Source organism: Mizuhopecten yessoensis, unplaced genomic scaffold (genome assembly GCF_002113885.1).
Source record: "Mizuhopecten yessoensis strain PY_sf001 unplaced genomic scaffold, ASM211388v2 scaffold11069, whole genome shotgun sequence".
NCBI classification, from domain to species: Eukaryota; Metazoa; Mollusca; class Bivalvia; order Pectinida; family Pectinidae; genus Mizuhopecten; species Mizuhopecten yessoensis.
In genome coordinates, this window is record NW_018408864.1 from 926,805 (window position 1) to 945,943 (window position 19,139).

At 36.7% G+C, this 19,139-nt stretch overlaps 1 protein-coding gene across 1 annotated transcript; it reads left to right on the top strand.

Moving 5' to 3' along the window:
* Positions 1-3,653: 3,653 nt before the first annotated feature.
* LOC110465288 lies at positions 3,654-18,133 on the top strand. The gene is made up of 2 exons (XM_021521000.1): positions 3,654-3,853; positions 17,932-18,133. Exons 1-2 carry the CDS (start codon positions 3,654-3,656, stop codon positions 18,131-18,133), a joined length of 402 nt encoding a protein of 133 aa, XP_021376675.1.
* The last annotated feature ends 1,006 nt before the right edge of the window (positions 18,134-19,139 follow it).

Consider the following 19,139-nt stretch of genomic DNA (forward strand, 5'->3'; position numbering starts at 1 on the left):
ATTGTATTTGCATATATGGAGAATTATAGATATAGATCTCATTTTCTGAGAAAAAATGCAATAAACAGTAAAAAGTATTTTCTTCTTCATATTTTCTTTTCATTATTGGAGATATCCGTCACATCTTTTTATAGAAATGTTCAATGCTATATAATAAACACATGTAATACACTTCATATAATGTGTTTCATTTTTGTTGCATTTTCTGTCTATGTGGGATTGGAGTACTCGGTTAAAGGCAAGTCTTCTATTAGGTACGGGTGAATTGTATTTAACGCCTTTTTAGCGCGTTTCCGTATCATTATCACAATGGCCTTTCCCAGCACCATATTCGTCATCGACCAAATGATGGATTAAATCCAAGCCGGTCTCCATTCCTTTCAAAATCGCTACCGGTTTGTGGAGACCGTCATTTTTTGGAAGGATGTCCTAGCCGTATTTGACCCTCAACAAACTTTAGCCTTGTTCGCCTGGTGTATACAGAGAGGATTTACATTCATGTATCTCCCTCTTATCCTTGTAACTGTAACTTAGATAATGCTCTTGTAAATAGTTCTCTATAAATAGTGGTTTTTCATTCATTAATTAGACAGTGATTGGCCATTGTGATTCGCCTTGATTATACTCTGGGAAATCATAAATATCAGGTCTCCCTGTCAAACACACAAACATTGGGTAGGGGCTTCTTAGTATGAATTAAATTTCAACATTGCCTGATGTTCCAAATCTATCACCCTTGCATAGGCTTTGCATGTTGCCCGATTCCCTTTTATTCGGTTTGATACAATAAAAGATATAATTAAATTGAAACTTAGAAGGAACATTTTCTATGAAAACTTAGAGATTTGCGTTTTTATTGTATCCCGTTTTTGTAATGGATATACGAGGGAAAAATCATAAAACTGGTGGCCAAGTATCATAAACCAATTGAGGAGTAAAATTTCAAATGGCTTATTGTTCCGAACGGTACAAGCTAGTTGCAACTATCACCTTGTCTAACATCTTTTGGAAAGACACATGTACTAGGACAAAACCTTTCAAGATTTTAACTAATGCATAACGAGGGCAAATATAATAAAATACAAACAATAATGTTCTTGTAGTTACAGTTGTGAGATCACACAACGTTACACGATGTGCGATGTGCGAACGATGTGTGCACGATGTGTCCATGATGTGCGAACGCTAAAAATTTGGGCGATCACATCTTGCGGACATTTGCGTGCACGATGGACGAACGTTGTGCGATAACAATCGTGGTTGGTGTAAATTGAGGAATGCCTTAACAATATATACCGTTTCGTGTTTAAACACATAAACCTTGATTTTTTTGTATGTTTCTATATCCTACCTACATCTGTAAACCTATCTTTATATCTACACTTTCTTAAATTTAGAAATTGTGTTTTTGGTATTTTTTAAACGACCTTAATCGACACCTGTGAAATCACAACACAGTCCCGAATACAGGTAAACATAGCCACTAGCCGTCTACATGTACCTGGACGGTAGTTTTCCCCCGCCAGGGGCGCTTACGTATTTCGTCGGGTAGGGCCTGGGGTGTGAAAACACAGGTGAAGGGGAGCTATATGCAAACCGAATGCAAATGAACAGTTGTGCGGAGAGAAGCGCACAACGGGGCGAACGATTGTTAAATCGCACAGTTGTGCGCACCATGTGTGGACGATGTGCAGACAGTGTGTGAACGATGTATGCACGGTGCGTGCACGCTATTTTTGGTGCGTTGTGCGTTCACACAACTGTACTATTACATTAAGATTTCATTGTTGTTACTTTAATATAAATAAATGTTGCAGTTGCTATAATAGTATAAATGATTTCATTTAGCTAATATTTGTTATATTAATGATCTCGTATAGTTACTATTATATAAACAAATTAGACTACTATATGAATATTTTCTTGAAGTTACTATTACATTTTCTTGTATAAGAAATATTTCCTTGTAATTACCATATATCATACAGATATTATCTTGCAGTTATTGTGATATATGATGTTATTGTAGTTACTAATATATAAATAATTGCTATAATGTATGTATATATATATATGTTACCGAATTATTCCCAAAAATATAAATAAAAAAACTTGAAAAACACCTAGTGTTTTGCAATGTTTGTTATGTTTTCCGTTGGGGACCAGATGTTCAGTGTTTTATTAATAGGAATTAGCTCATTGCACGTGTATATGTTAAGAATTTAAGAAAAAACACCATTTCTTATTATTATAATTTTGCCTTATATTTTTCAAAGTAACAAAATATCGAATAAAACTTTGTCAGGACCATGAGTCGATCATTCCTACCAATTTTCAGTTCAATCTGCCCAGCAGAACTTGACTTTAGGTTTGAAATAGTTTTTCAAAATGGCGGCCGTGGCGGCCATATTGGATTTCTGAACGACCCGAAAAATAACAACACTTTGTCAGGACCATGAGTCCATCATTCCTACAAAGTTTCAGTTCAATCGGCCTAGCAGAACGTGACTTGAAGTTTAAAATAGTTTTTCAAAATGGCGGCCATATTGGATTTCTGATTGACCCGAAAAATAAAAACACTTTGTCAGGACCATGAGTCGATCATTCCTACCAACTTTCAGTTCAATCTGCCCAGCAGAACTTGACTTTAAGTTTGAAATAGTTTTTCAAAATGGCGGTCGTGGCGGCCATATTGGATTTCTGATTGACCCGAAAAATAACAACACTTTGTCAGGACCATAATGCGATCATTTCCACCAACATTCAGTTCAATCGGCCCAGCAGAACTTGACTTTAAGTTTGAAAAGTAAAATGTTTACGGACGACGGACAACGACGGACGAAAATGGATAGCAATAGGTCACCTGAGCTTTAGCTCAGGTGACCTTATAAAAGTTAAGTACTCTGACGCTAACAACGATGATGCATTTATAAGTATTCTAAAAGAAGCAATGGCACCGAAGAAAAAGATGACAACGAGGGCAGGAACAAGAAAGAGTAACAGAACCACAGCAGAAAAAAGAAAAACGTGATTAAAAAACCTCCAAGAAGGATATAAAAATCAAGGACAGCAAGCAAACTTCAAAAAAACATAAGACAGTGACAGAGAAGACAAGTAGAGGAAAAAATCTAAAGAGACTATTACAAAGCTGATACACTGTAAAACAGATAAGAACCGAAAAAAGATCATATGGAAAACCGAAAACAAACGAAACTCATGAACACTTATATATCCCGGATCCGGCTGATGGCAACCTAGCGGAGGATCAGGACGAAACAACAGAAAAAGCAGACAACACAGACATGGCCATTGATGATAATGGTGAAGATGATGACATGACAGCGGCTCCTGCACATAGTTTCACAAATTTCGACCACATTTGTGAAACCCGAAAGGCACTTGGAACCGTTGGAATATTGGCCCCAAAGGCACTTGGAACCAGTTGACATCAAATAAATAACCGCGGGAGCAGACAAGTCAACCGATGATGAAGACGTGTCGGATCTATATTGAGCCAGATCGAGATTTGTTCCAAGACGAAGAGGATTTGGATGACACCGATTCAGATCTTAGTTATAATCCAGATAGTCCAGATGTGGAATCAACTAAGAAACGAACACTAGTATTAAAAAATCAGAAGACAAGCTCCCCAAATGGATCACGGCATTTCTAAGGAGCGGTCAAAGCTTCTGACAAAGAAAACGCAGTTTGCGCCAATTGACGTGGACAACTTCCTCCCTCGTCAACATGTTTTTCCAACGACAAGTCAAGGACAAACGATGTCAACAGTAGTAACATCTAATGTCACAGCACCGGAAGAAAGGATTTTACCAACATCATCCATAGCAAAAAGGTAAAGTATACCGGCATCCACTGTAACTGTAAGATACCCGCAAGACGAGCATCCAGTGCTTAAGAAATTCTCCGCCTGGCTTCAGGGAATAGAGCGTGAGAAAGATCCGAAAGTAACAAGACAACACCTGACACAGATATACACTATGTGGAAAGAAATTGATGCGGACTTCGGCTTGAAAACCATACAAGATGCGGGTATACTCAACAAATGCTGGCTTCATAATTGCCATACGAAATACAAACAAGGAACAATTAAAAGCTTTCTGTGTTCCCTCAGAGAATTCATGTCCTTATCAAAGGTGGAGACCCCAGAGGACACATTGTTTCAATAACAATCCCGATAAGTTAACAAATGTAAGCTACATTTCAAATCCTTTACACGTCGTCCGAGGGGTTCAAAAGATATGTTACATATAACGTCATGCATGCTCAGATAACACTACAAAAACATTAGGCCCCGCAAATTACGTCACTATTATTTTGACATTGACGAGTTCGCCAAGGTTATCTGCGTATGAACATCCTTACCCTAAACCCTAACCTTACCCTAATAAGCACCGAGCCCACCTAACTTCTTTCGTTTGAGATCGGGGTTAGAAAAAACACGCCGTCAGATTGTGCCAATCTATTTTTTATATCATGCAAGAGTGTTTCGGGGATAAAATAGCAGTGAAGGTTAGACTTAGAAAGAGCGGTTAGTTGAATAAGACCACATGGGGTCCACCCCCGTAAACGACAATGTGGTTAGAAAAGTTTTTTCCCCAGGGGGTTAGAAGATCTTTAAAACATCGTTAGTAGACCCGTTCTAACCACGGAGTATTTTAAGGATAAAAAAACACTCCTAAAAAATGCAGTTGTCGGATAATATCGACCTATCCTATGCTTGGACCAAATCTGAACACAATTCCATTTTTCACGCTTTCATACCTAGTTTCCTTATTAATGGACATAGAGCCTCCAAATTTCACACAAAGATGCTCTGATATGTTGCGAACGAAACTAGATTTAACTAAATTTTCTGGAAAATCCAATTTTTAAAATAATCACTTTTCCTAGAAGCACATAAAAAAGCCACTTGTGTTGTGAATAGACCACACTTTTGAAAAGATTTATATCCGTAGTTATTTGCAAGGTTTATAAATAAGCTTTGTATGTAAAGAAAGAGAAATGTCCAGCGCTTTCATCACAAAAAACGGTTTTCCAGAACCTCCTTCCAAACTTGCAGAGAGGTATTTTCGCCACTTAATTTCTAATCCCAGACACAAAAACGAAGAATAAAATAGTAAAAAAGTATTCTTTTGTTAAACTCTACCAAACTAGTCATAATCTCGTTATGGCAATTCCGTATATACTGTCCGAAAATGTACAACATTAAAAAACTTAATCCTAACCCAAAAATAAAACATAATTGACAAGAGGCCAAAGGGCCTTAGCGGTCACCTTAGTTATATCATAGGTACTGGTAGCTCAATTTCATTATTGAGATGTAATGTTGAAATCAACATGTAAACAAAGTGAAATATTTTCTGTTGGTCATAATAAAAATATTAAGTGGCAAAATAGCCACTTTTCAAAGTCAATTTAAGATAAGATTTGATATACCTTTTGACTCGATAATTGATTGATTGGTAGGTTTTACGTCCCATCACCACCGAGTAGTTCGGTTATTCAGCAGACGAAAAAAAGAAGGAAAATAAGTAGAAAGGATAAAGTATGGAGTGAAGGGATAGAAGAGGGGGACAGGTTAGAGAAGGAGCCGTCTATACTATATGTGTTAACTGTATAAGTCTAGGTTTTGTAAGACGGCTCCTATGCCTAATAATTGCCTTAATACCTAACACTCGTAGTGTAGTATGGAACTTCGGGACCGGAAATGAGGTACTGAGCCACCACCAGCGCCTGCCTATTCTATGAATTTTGTTGGTTTATATATATTTAAAGTCCTTCTAATTGTCTAATAAAGATATCCTAGTTCTATCGGCCGAAGACAAATCTAACGCTATCCTCTGTGTCGGCGCTACTCGCCTACTCTTTTTCGAAAAAATCCAGAGGGATCTTTTCCGTGCGTGATTGGACAGTTCGCACACGGGATACCTTTTATAGTCCCATCCGACGGGCTGTGTGTTAGTGGTTAAAGTCATGTTAAAGTGCTGTTATTTTGTTGTCAACACATTGAAATGCATACAGTCATAGTGTATATGCGTACACAAAAAACAGACGGATAGATACACAAGCATATTCTAACCCTGACCCTGAGTTTCTGTTCATAAATGACCTTGTTCATATAATTACTTAATATAATTAAATACTAAAATGTGTCAATATATCACGTTTTAAAACGTCTCTTTTCATCTAAAACTATTGTATTAGCGTATAATCGTTTTGCGTTCAACTCCCCCTTCACACCATCATATATTAAAACCTTGTCGAATAACGCAAATATAAATTGACATATTTCATTCAGTTAACACCCTATACACTCGCTATACAGATTGTTGTATTTGTTGAAACTAACTCGACATTCCTATATTCAAAAAAAAATAAAAAAAGCTTTTGTGTTTTCGTTGTTTTTTCTACGGTCACATACCTTGCACATATTATGTTGTAAAATTACTATACGCAGGGTTAACATCACACATATACTATTTATATCATAACCGTACTATTTAAGGAGATTGTGGTGTATATGGAAAAACATAAGACAAAACAATTATACCTTGGTTAAATAATTTATTAAAATCTAAATTCAATTATGTTGAAAACTGACATTGGACCAGAGTTAACATAAAATATCGGTTTTTGGAAGCCTACTACACGGAAAAGTGTTGCTATAATATAAAGATTGATATTAACTATTAAAATTTGACGAAACTAGCATATTAACGAGAATGGTATTTCCCATACTGAAAAGTTGACATGACCATTACAGGGTTAGAGTTTCCTTTATGCCAAGGCGTAAAAAGGCTACGAGTAGAAAAAAAGGGAGGTGACAGCGGAGGCAGATACTACCAGATGCGCCCGTAACAGCAGATAGTGTCACAGGTGCGCGAAATAAGATGCTACCAGATGCGCCCGAGACAGCAGACAGTGTCACAGATGCGCCCGAGACAGCAGACAGTGTCACAGATGCGCCAGATAATAGGAAAGCCTAATAGATGCGCCCGAGACAGCAGACAGTGTCACAGGTGCGCGAAATAAGATGCTACCAGATGCGCCCGAGACAGCAGACAGTGTCACAGATGCGCCCGAGACAGCAGACAGTGTCACAGATGCGCCAGATAATAGGAAAGCCTAATAGATGCGCCCGAGACAGCAGACAGTGTCACAGGTGCGCGAAATAAGATGCTACCAGATGCGCCCGAGACAGCAGACAGTGTCACAGATGCGCCCGAGACAGTGTCACAGATGGGCCAGATAAGATGAACATCTAGTGAAGGAAACGCGCCGGTGAGGAAAAACCGAACAGCATACTAAAAAAAAAAAAATTCGAATGAGAGAAACCATTCGCAGAAGTCTTTGATATTGAAATGAAGGGGATGATTCAAACAACGATCAAACTTACAAACCCTTTTCCGGCGAGGAGGATAATTTTATCTCTGATGACGTGATACGGCCTAATCCCAAAGAGAGGGTTTTGAGCGTTATACCTGTAGATTGTGAAAGATCGCAACGGGAAAAGCATGGCAACAGTAAATGCGCACAACAATACGTCATTACCTCCGGCGTAGGTCAAGGCAGCAAACTGCTACAAAGCCGAGCCTGCGGCAGCAATGCCGTTTATGCCTTATCTAAGTTAGGGACATGGCAAGGCACATGCGGAATGCCCAGGATATTGAAGATATCTTCAAGCGGCGGCCGCGAACAGGGCAGTCAGTGCAACAAACACTATGAAAAAAACACTACAAGTAATGCATGGTGTCAAACTGCCCAGCGATTGTCAAGCGCCTGGACAAACACTTGATGAGTGTGTATCGACTGACCCAGGAGCATTCACATAGGTTGATAATCGAACAACACATTACCACTGAGCCATCTTGTAAGCAGCAGACGTTAAACGCCTTCTAGGCGTACCTTATCTCACCAGAGAGGTGCAAATGTGAAGAGGTTGCCAATCAAAACATTCAACAACTCAAAGTCATCTGGGACAATGAGACTGATGAATATGACATATCCTCATTTTTAGATTGTGACAAAATCCTTTCAAGATGGTTGCAGGATTTCTGGGAAGTCAAACTTCCAGGAACCTTTCAATCGTATTTAGGAACACTTGAAGAGTTCGTCAGCTTGTTGATCATAAAAAAACAATCAGCAGCAGAGGCGGCGACTAAAGTTGAAACTGCTATAGATAGATGTAATAATGCTATTGGAATGATCAAAACGTGTAGTGGAAGGAAGAGTAATCGACCTTGATGAAGGGGTCAGTGTAAGCGACATGACAGGATTCAACAAATCAAGTGTTGCGACCAGGGCGGAGGAATACTTCCGGATGGTAGAGCATCGAGACATGGCAACCCCAATTGCTTGATGAGGAACTATCTGTTTCTACATCTACTTTTCCAAAACGCGCAGTGCTCTGGTGCCTTGTGTTCTTTGACTCTCAGATCGTTCGAATACGCTACTCGTATAGACCAAACCTATATCATGAATGTCGCCGGCCACAAGACCGGATACCGGACGCCAGCAGTGATTGCCGTTTCGACAGAAATGTACAAGATGTTAAAAAGTTACCTGCGAGTAAGCAAAACACTACCCGGGTTCGTAAAGGAGCTGGAAAAGATGAACTTTAGTATATTTCTTTACTGACCGGCATCTGGATCCGGAAGTTGGCCGTGCGTCAACAGGAACCACAAGCACGGCAAGCGCTGGTGTCGCATGACATGATGCACCTGCCGTCCACCGCTGACGCCCACTCACGAGTTGCACGACTGGCAGTGTGAGGCTGTGTCGGTCTCTAAGCTAATTTCAAACAGCTTGACAGCCTTGCCAGATGTAGAGGCACCAGCAATACAAGATCCTGAACTCAACTGTCCTTCTTCGAACCCTGAGGTAAGCGACAACACTCCCAGTGAAGACCAGGCCGTTGGACGTTCATCCCTTGATATCACACTAAATCGTGCTAGAAGAGCGTTTCCAAAATCAGACCAGAGGTTATTAATCAATCTCACAGAGAATCTTAACCCAGGCTTATGTTGTGTTATGACCATATTGCCGTTTAGCAACATAAGTCAGGGTTAGGGTTAGCTTATGTTGCGAAAAACCAGCCAATATAAATCGACATATTTCATTAATTGTTCAATCTATACAGACTGTTTCCTTTTTATAATTCACTAGTTATATTTATATAAATAAAAATAAAAAAGAAAAAAGAAAAATTCGTTGCTTTATCCATGGTCATATACCTTGCATATTATGTTGTAAAAACCCAATATGCAGGGTTAACATTATACATATTATGTTGTAAAATCCCAATATGCAGGGTTAACATTACACATATTTTTATTTTATTACAGCCGTTCTATTTTAGAAGATTGTGATGCATTTGATAAGAAAAAAACCAAGACAGACAAATTGCACGTTGATTTAACAGTTAAATCAAAGCAAAATTCAATTTTATGGAAAACTGAAATTGGGTCGGGGTTAACATAAAAATAATCATTTTCAGAGATCTACAACTATGGGATTAGTTGTTTTGGTACATTAACAGAAACTATCAATGATATGTCAACAAAAGTAGCATAGTAACGAAAAAACGTATTTCTCATAACCCTAACAAAAAAATAAACAAAAACCCTAACTCAATATTTTTGTCTTTACTTTTTGCAACATAAGCTAATTCTTACCCTAACCTTATGTTGAAAGTACAGTTCCAGGGTCAGGGTTTAATAATGTCATTTTATGTTGCACTTGTAGGTAGCACAATACTAATTCCTAAAATTTTTAAATGTATTTTGTTCCATATTTCTGCACAGAATCATTTCAGATTTTGGTATAAGGTTAGGGTAACCCAGATGTAGAAATCGATAGTTTGGAACATTTTATACTAAAACAGTCGTTTTAGACGATTTTAGAAGGAATTAAAGTCCTAATGAAGTGATAAAAAGAATTCAGTATAAAATATAAGTTTATTTTCGATTTTTTTTTTATTAACTTTGATTATTTAATTTTTTGCATTATAAAATTTTAAATGAAAGGAAAGTTCCGACCTTCAAAATAAATTCTCAAAAATAAGTCTTTTCCATATCTAAAAGGAGCATAAAACTGTTTGCAAATGTGTCAAGTTTCAGCACACTGATTTGTTTTAAAATAGGAGCCAAAATGGTGATACTGTGATATAATGAATTACGAAAATAGCTTAAAAGTTATTCTGTAAACAAACAAACAGGACGCGGTTTCAAATATTTTGTATGTTTTTACTAAGACAAGTAGGTAAGCGATTGTTTAAAATTTTGAAACATCTTTTTCGGGCATAAATACTGACGTCAGTATTGTTTTCTTCACGATAATTGGAAAAGTAATAAAAAATTAAAAAATGTTGTTTTGTAAAAATCGCTTCGATAAACCTGTTTGCCTTGTTAGTGTGTAAAATATTTGTGATTTTGACCAAAACCCTCTGATGATAAATTGAGATATTCAATAATAAAGATTTGTTAAAATTGTGACATGCTACCTAATAGACTTAGATTATGCTGAAATTAGCCATAATTTTTGTTGAAAAAGGCCACTTTTAATAAGGGCATAAGCGACTCTAACCCACGGTTTGATTATGTGGGAGGAGGCCAAAAACCCACTGGCCTCTATTAACATAAGCAAACCCTGGGGTTAAGTTATGTGGAAGGAGGCCAAATATATGGCTTATATCAACCTTAATTAAAGGGACATCACGTGAAAAGCCATATTTTTTTTAATGAATGTATGTATTGTATGCACTTCCACTTATGTTACCTCGCTATCCCCATATTCATAGTCCGTTCCAAATGTCCAGTTTGACCACTTGAATTGTTCGGGAAAGCCCTGCTAAAAATAGCGCCGATAACGTCACCTGACTACACAAGTGGTGTTAGCGAGATGAAACGGTTTCCAAAGGGGCCCCAAGAGAGGGACCGTCAGGCAACTGCAACTTCTAACCGCACTATGAAACCAAGTAATATGATTTCTAAGTCCGTATTTAAACTTATAGAACAATAATTATTCATCATCAGAAGTGAATTGCACACTTGCAAATATTCAGAATTTAAATTTATTTAGCTTTAAACATACATTTGTTGCCAATAAAATTGAATAAGGGATGGAGCACAAGCTTTTATAATTTATCACAGCCTTCTCCCGTCATTCATTTACAATTAAATGTCAACAATGATAATAGGCATAAACATATATATAAATATATATTTAATTTAGTACCGGAATGTGACCGGTACAGATGGTACGGGGCTAAACACCTTCCCTCAACCATGGGACAAACCTTTCTGTAAAAAGGAATATTGACGAGACGAATATCCCTTTTCAAATGTTTACATATATGCAATGACAAACTACACGCGTATAAAAAAAAGAGAAAACGTTTGTGAATTTATTTATTACATGTCTTTGGCCAATTTTGTTTTTCTAGACCATGCATATAAATGTATGTATACTCTCTCTTTCCCACTTTCACTGTTGAGATACTTGATAATTATATTTGTTTTCAATACTTTACAGAGATTAAAGCATACTTGTAAATGGACCTTTGTTATGTTGAGACAACTTTTCTTGAATCAGTTCCCTTTGTCCGAAACAGAAGCCGTAGTTATCATAATGAAATATGTGTTCAATACGTATTCCGATTCTCTCTGAAGTCGAAAATTAATTCTTTATAGAGAAAAGGTTGTTACATGATCATACATTCTAAGTCAACATCTTATGCAAACATGAACTGTTGAAAAATTACGATTTAAAAAAAATGTTATACGATCCTATTTACTAGAAGTAGGTTCTCCTTCCTCAGTTATTCATCCTGGTCCGTCATTTTGACATTTTTAATCTAGCTGCGATAACGTAGCTTTCTGACGAAGAGCGATTTTTTTTTCATATATTGAGGCAGGGTATTCTTATTAGTACTAATTTAAATATTGCATGTCAAAACAAAAAAAACCCGTTTAATTCAGCAATATAATTAAATCATACCATTTATATGATCCCGGTGATATTATATATTATGTAAATCTAATAGTGCACGTATCTTTTTAGGGCTGTAACGATACACCGCGGTGCACCGAAAACCGCGCTAAATTGCTTCGGTTCGGTTTACGGTATATTTTTCCGTGTTTCGGTTCGGTTCGGTTTTTAGAAATACCCGACTTCCGGAATTTAACCACACAAGTGTAACGTAAAATTTATTCACCAGCGTCACCTACGATGATAATAAAGGTTTTGAAGGGTTTGACACGGTTGATGTGGAAATAATTCGGTGTAACATAATATGTAACTTTCCAATGAACGGCTTTAATTTTGTGCCCTACGCAAACAGGAAAATATCGTCGGACCGAGGCGCACATGTCGTCTGCAGGTGAGGCCGATTTGAACATATCAATACGTTTTGAGCCGATTAATTTCTTTAAACTATATATCGATGATTTAATCATAACCTAGACCGTAGCTACATGTAATATATATCTATATGCCGACTGTGACAGTAAATATATTTAATGACGACTTGAAACCTGTAGCAAATCACATGCTATTCTTGATGAAATACCTGACCTTTTCACTTGATAATCTCCCGTGTAAATGTATGGCGTCTTTCATGAAGGAAATTTAGAATCTCTGTTATCATTTGCCAATCACATTTGCTGACAAACATAATTTTAAAATTATCTTTCTGGGGCTTAAATCCGATTAATTAAAAGTTTCACCTTTTTTTTTATCTTTATTAACACCTGTACAGGTAAACAATGAAGCAACTTTAGAATTGAAAATGTTAATGTAAACTAGAGACAATATTGAACAATTTTCATATAACTTTCATTCACATATTACATATATTTTTCAAGTTATGCACATTTGAAAAATCAAGTTAATTAATTTATATTTCAATAATTAATTCAGCAGTGGTGTCCCTTTACATAATGTACAATCAATGAAGCAGCACTCTCCACTTTCCGCATATATTTCGTAGCTTTAAGTTACAAGTCGGGGAACACATCAAACATGGCGACGCATTTGAAGAGGAAGCATAACATTTCTGTATCGTATCGTGGGTAGATATCGTGATACGTATCGTATCGTGGCATAGGTGTATCGTTACAGCCCTAATCTTATTTGACCCCGAGTACCGACAGAGGAGGAAACAGAATACGCCGTGGCCATCACAACAGTTATCCCTTAGAGGGCATCATGGCAAAATCAAACTAACCAGTCACTTATCCCTTCCTTTCGCATAAACCACTGTATAATTATAGAAACACAAAGTAAACTCTCTCCGATACATGCCCATTAACATATTAAACTAAGTTCATCTGTGTTCAAACTCACACAATGATACTAGCGAGGGTAATAGTTTTAGATATTTATTCATAACATAAACAGCGCTAGCATTTCTGTCGATTTCATTTCAGCTTAACTGGCTATCCGGAAGAATACATACACCGTACTAACTGATAGGGCAGTTATTTTCTGCTTTGACTACTTCCCACTGGCAATAATGATTCCGTAACGTACCCCTTGCGCTATCTTTTGACCATTTGGCAGCTTTTCGCTTCGTAGCTGACACGGTACAACACTTTTCTTTCGCTTACTTCACACGGCCAGTCATTTTGTTTACAAAGAAATGGTGTACTATGCACATGCGCTAGTAGAGGGAAATCTCTGCACATAACGTTGGTCAGACAGGTAGAAATACCGATGATTATCTTAGATTTAATCATTTTTATGAATCTATTTCAGCCAAATCCGATCGTTATTTTCCATAAGGAGTCTCACTTGATATGTTTATGTAGTATATAAACAAAAGACACAAAAAAAAGGTACTTCAGCGTGATGCCAATTTAACACTGAAAGAAATTCTGGCAGCAGATAATACAACTCTATCTTCTCGCAATTATTTCAATTTTTTTCTCCGCATGGTTAAAGTATCAGGTAATTGAATGAAGACATTTTCGACGAAAAATAACTAAAGCAACATTAAACCCTGCAGACATTGGCCTTTCTCAACATAAAATGTTTGGTGTGATAAAACCATACCTGATTGGACTATTTTGTTGTATATTTGTAATGACATATTGCGGTTACACCTACACTACAATCAGGTTTGAACACACAGTTCTCACTATAACATCGGTGTAGCCGATAGCATTGGACACACAGTTCTAGCATTGAACACACCGTCCTCAATTATTTATGTTTACATTATATAATCAAGTTTGGAACACAAAGTTCAAAACTAAACCTCATAACAACTGCCATTATGACCAGGAACAAAAAGTTCAACATGAAACAGTCACAATACACAACATCACCAAACCCCCAGGCTACGGTAAATACACACTACGTGGTCTGAATAACACCTTCTGGCTCACAAAAAAACTATTTACAATATAGGGGATATAAACGTGTGCAATTAATCTACTCCCTTTTCTCAAGTGAGTTTTTTTAACAAACGAGAGGCCCAATGGGCCTGCATCGCTCACCTGGTATAAATCTCTTACTTGTAACATTAAAAGTGATCTAAAATAAAGCTACAGGCAAAATATCAGTATTTATGATTAAAATTCATTCAAAAGAACCTTCTTTATTTTTAAACATTTCACCCCTGTGATTGAAAGTCGAACAAAGTCATTATGTTGAACACATTTTATAGCCTTTCATCTCAGGATGCAACTTGCAAAGTACCAACATCCTACTTTAACAAACATAATAGTCCTTGATCCCAGCATGTTATTGACTAAATATCAACATCCTAAGCATTTAAGTTATTCATAACAAGTTGTTTAACTATTTTGAACATATTTCAGAAGAGGTTGTTTAAAGATTTTTAACAAATTTGACCCCTGTGACCTTGAATATAAGTCAAAGTCATTCACTTTAACAAACATAGTAGTCCTTGATCCCAGCATGCTATTGACTAAATATCAACATCCTAAGCATTTAAGTTATTCAGAACAAGTTGTTTAAATATTTTGAACATATTTGCTCCTTGTGACCTTGAATATGATTTAAGGTCATACATTTAAACAAACTTGGTAGCCCTTGATCCTAGTATGCTTCTGACTAAATATCATCACTCTGGGCATTTTGGTTATTGAGAAGAAGTTGTTTAAAGTTTTTAACATATTTGACCCCTGTGACCTTGAATATGGGTGAAGGCCATTCATTTGAACAAACCTGATAGCCCTTTAGCCCAGCATGCTTCTGGCCAAACATCATCACCCTGGGCATTTTGGTTCTTGAGAATAAGTCTTTTTAAATGTTTTTTAAGACAATTGACCCCTGTGACCTTGAATATAATTGAAGGTCATTTATTTGAACAAACTTTGTAGCCCTTTATCTCAGCATGCTACTGGCCAACAAGTTGTTTAAAGTTTTTAACATATTTGACCCCTGTGACCTTGACTATGTGCACTTTGTGCCAGGTGAGCTAAAAATCTTACGATTTGTCGTAAGATTTTGAGTTAGGATTATCGTAAGGGAATTCGTAAGTCAGTTTCACGAAAGTAGTCTTAAGACAAACCTTAGGATTTTTCTTTACGAACACACTTACGATTTGACTTTAGATAAAAAGCTTCCTCACAACGACCTTATCGCATCTTGCGCAGTCGTAACACGCGTTTCTCGTTTCACTAACAAATGACATGAAGAACAAGTGTTGGTTGGAGATAACCTCATGGTAAGTACAATACAGAAGAGACGTACGTACGTACGGACCCCATTCACATACAGCATTTTTGACAGTAGTCCGAAATAATTAGTCTCCCGTTAAAAATGTTTGACGGGACAGAAACCCACCAATGTTAATAAATGAGAGTCAGTTATTTAGGACTAACCCTTTTTATACATTTCTTTTGTAATTTGTCTACCACTATTTCAGTAACGGTTAGTCCACAGGGTTGTTCGTCACACGTATTTGATACTAATACACATACAGTATGTTATGTATATGCGTGATGTGACCCAAATCAGTACAGCATATGTGTATAAGACATTTGTAACGAATCCCTATGTCTAGGCTACAGTAATACAGTACGATATTTGTTTTTGATTTTGTTTGCAGCCCTGTCATGGGTTTCTCCTAAAATGTCAAGTATTTAGTCATAATAATGGACTGTATTTCATAAGGCTAGGAAGATTTTTTTTATCGATACAGTACAGTTGTAAACAAACGCACTGGAGTTAAAGAGTAGACGGTATTGGTGGAAGGGGGAATTAAGCATAATAGGGGCAGATCCAGATTGTTTCAGGGGATGGCACTGTTTTTTAATGGATCTCTTTGTTTATTTTTTATTTATAGTTAGCTTAATAAAAAAAGTAACTAAAGATTAATTATGATCCTGTAAATGTATAAGTTTCTTGTAAGAAAATAAACTTAACGACATGAAAGTGTATCATAAAAATAAATCTCAGAATAAATTTAAAATGACTAAAAAATATAAATGTTCATTGTCCAATCAAAATAAACTCCTAGTGCTAGTAGTGGTACTGTAAGTTGGTTAGGTAAGATAATCTCCCACAGAGTTATTCATTGATGCGTAAAGTGATAATTAATTTCCTTTTGCAAACACCTTTAAGTTCTTTCATTGTAGCACCTGTGCCCAAGGTGTGGTTATTATTATTGACCACTGACCTACAGGTACAAAAGGCTCTATCATGGTTCCACTGACCCATTAATTGTTGCTGGGATGGGCTATGAATTAGTGTCAACTATATTTTAACACCTAGTTTGTAAACCATTTGAGAGTCTTAGGTAGTGTAACACACACACCTATAGAATCATGCACCAGTCAAAAACTAAGGACAAATATTCAGGTAAAGATTGTTACCGTGGAGATAACATATAGCTAGTGTCACATTGAATTTTAATGTAATCAAATCAGTTTATACCTTTCGTGCGAATAAGATTTCCAGGTTTACAATTTGATGAAAAGAACATTTCTTCTGTACCATTTTTGCAATAAAATCAAATAATTTCAAGGGGGAGTATTTTCTAAATCAGCCATCAACATGTACATGTACTGAATGTTGTGTATTCATGTACAATTGTATATTGTATAACAAAAAGTAATATCAGAGTAACTAGAGAGGTACATGTATATATACTACTATCTCTGGACTAACCAATTTTTTAATGCCATACTGTGGGGTCTATCATCTGTCCCTCCGCTGTCTTTCCATCTGCTAACAATTTCTTCAAACGACTTATTTTCCTTATCCGCAGTTTAGAATTCAACAAATTGGACTAGAATCATGCCAAGGTGGTGTGGATTCAAAATTGTATAAATGGAGGGGCTGAGGGGCCGGACCAGAAAGGATTAATTTGGCCATATTGCTTAAAATAACTTCTTTTCATAATCGATATCAACCATATTTGGTTGGAAGCATGCTTAGGTGGTGGGGATTCAAAATTGTATAAATGAACTCTTAGGGAAAGTGAGGGGCTAGGCTAAAATAATTTCTGACTTTGACATTATCAAGATCCAAATCCAAGTATACAATTGCTGAGCATCAACATGCCATCAATTATATTTTAAAAGTTGACCCTGGGAACTGGTCCAACTCATCGGGACTTAATGCCCGAGCTATACCTTTGAAACAATTGAAATCCTCAACCCATAACCATATATACCATTGCTGGGCATCAAGAGATAAACTAAATCATGATATTTATATTGACCCTTGGGTCTGGCCCCTCTTCAAGGACTTAATTATTTGTTCATAACTTTGAAATGGTTGTGGTCCTGAACCCATAGCCATATATATGATTGCATGGCATAAAGATCTAGGTGAGGGATACAGGCCCTTTGGGCCTCTTGTTATAGAGTCATATGGTATAAGCATATGTGGTACTCTTCTGTGTTTAACATATAAGATATAAATTAACTGTTTCAGAGTAAATGCTGCCAACAGCACTGAAACCAACAGAGATGTTGGTGATGTGAAAAAGAAGTGGCAGGATATTAGCAGCCTCACTAAAAGAAAAGAAGCACAAAGGATACGGGAGCGACAGGCTACTGGTGGGGGTCCATACATGGAAGATGATGCAAAGCCCTGGGAAAAAATAGTGAGTAAACCCATCACAACAACAAACTAGCAACAGACATATTTCCCGTTATCACTTTGGGTACGTAGGTAGGGGGGGGGGGGGGGGGGGGGGGGGGGGGATTCAATTTTGAGTTAGGGTATTTATTTCAGGGTGTTGGCAAAATGTATATTGAAAAACTTAAATATGTCTTTATATAGATTATTGGAATATTTACAAGGAGTGCTGTTGAAGGGGTTGTAGGAGGTGTCGACACAGCTGTGCAACAGACCAAAAAAGCATCGAGTCTTACAGCATTGGAGAAAGGTATGAAAACAACAAACATCCTTCTTTGTCTTTTTGTTGATCCGTCTTAACAAAACTTATTAACAGATGATTGAAATATTTGTGCACATTTTCTAAACATTTGGGGTTTATCTCTTCAAAATCATTCTTCATCTGTACCATTGGAATGATGTTTTAATCCAAATTTGGTCTAGAGCATCCTTTGGTAAAGGGGATTACAATTTTGTATAATTGGAGGGTGTGACCCCTCCAGGTGAAAAGGGGCGGGTCGAAATTTATTTTGTTGTGCTCTATTGCCTAAAAAAATCCTTTTCTTCAGAGGGTACATCAGTATTGGAGGCAAGTGAAGCTCCAAGCTGGCGCTGTTTTATACCAAGTATATTATGTATATTGTTTATATTGTACACTGGCGAGTATATTATGCGTAAATTGACACATATAATGGGTCCCAAAATTCAATATCTCTCTTACCGGGTATCAGATATTCTTTAAAACGGTTTATTTTGGTGTTCAGTTACTAATGGTATCATATTTATAAGAGTGTTATTGAAGAATTGTTTTATAAAAGTTAATCAGTATAAGTTTGCTATTTCATGTACATATTCATACCTTAATGGTCATAATATTAATGTTATTACTGTTCAAATACATGTACTATAAATAAGAGACAGCACTTGTTATAACATTTGCATTGCATCCTCGAAAACAAAAATATATCTAATTAAATCCTTGGTTTTTAAAGGAACGACAAAATTGAAAATAGAAGTAAACA

Excerpts from the sequence above, each read along its gene's own strand:
- LOC110465288 (XM_021521000.1), top strand. The coding sequence starts at position 3,654 with ATGGATCACGGCATTTCTAAGGAGCGGTCAAAGCTTCTGACAAAGAAA. Across the intron at positions 3,854-17,931 it reads ACATCATCCATAGCAAAAAG|AGTAAATGCTGCCAACAGCA; the intron begins GTAAAGTATACC and ends TAACTGTTTCAG.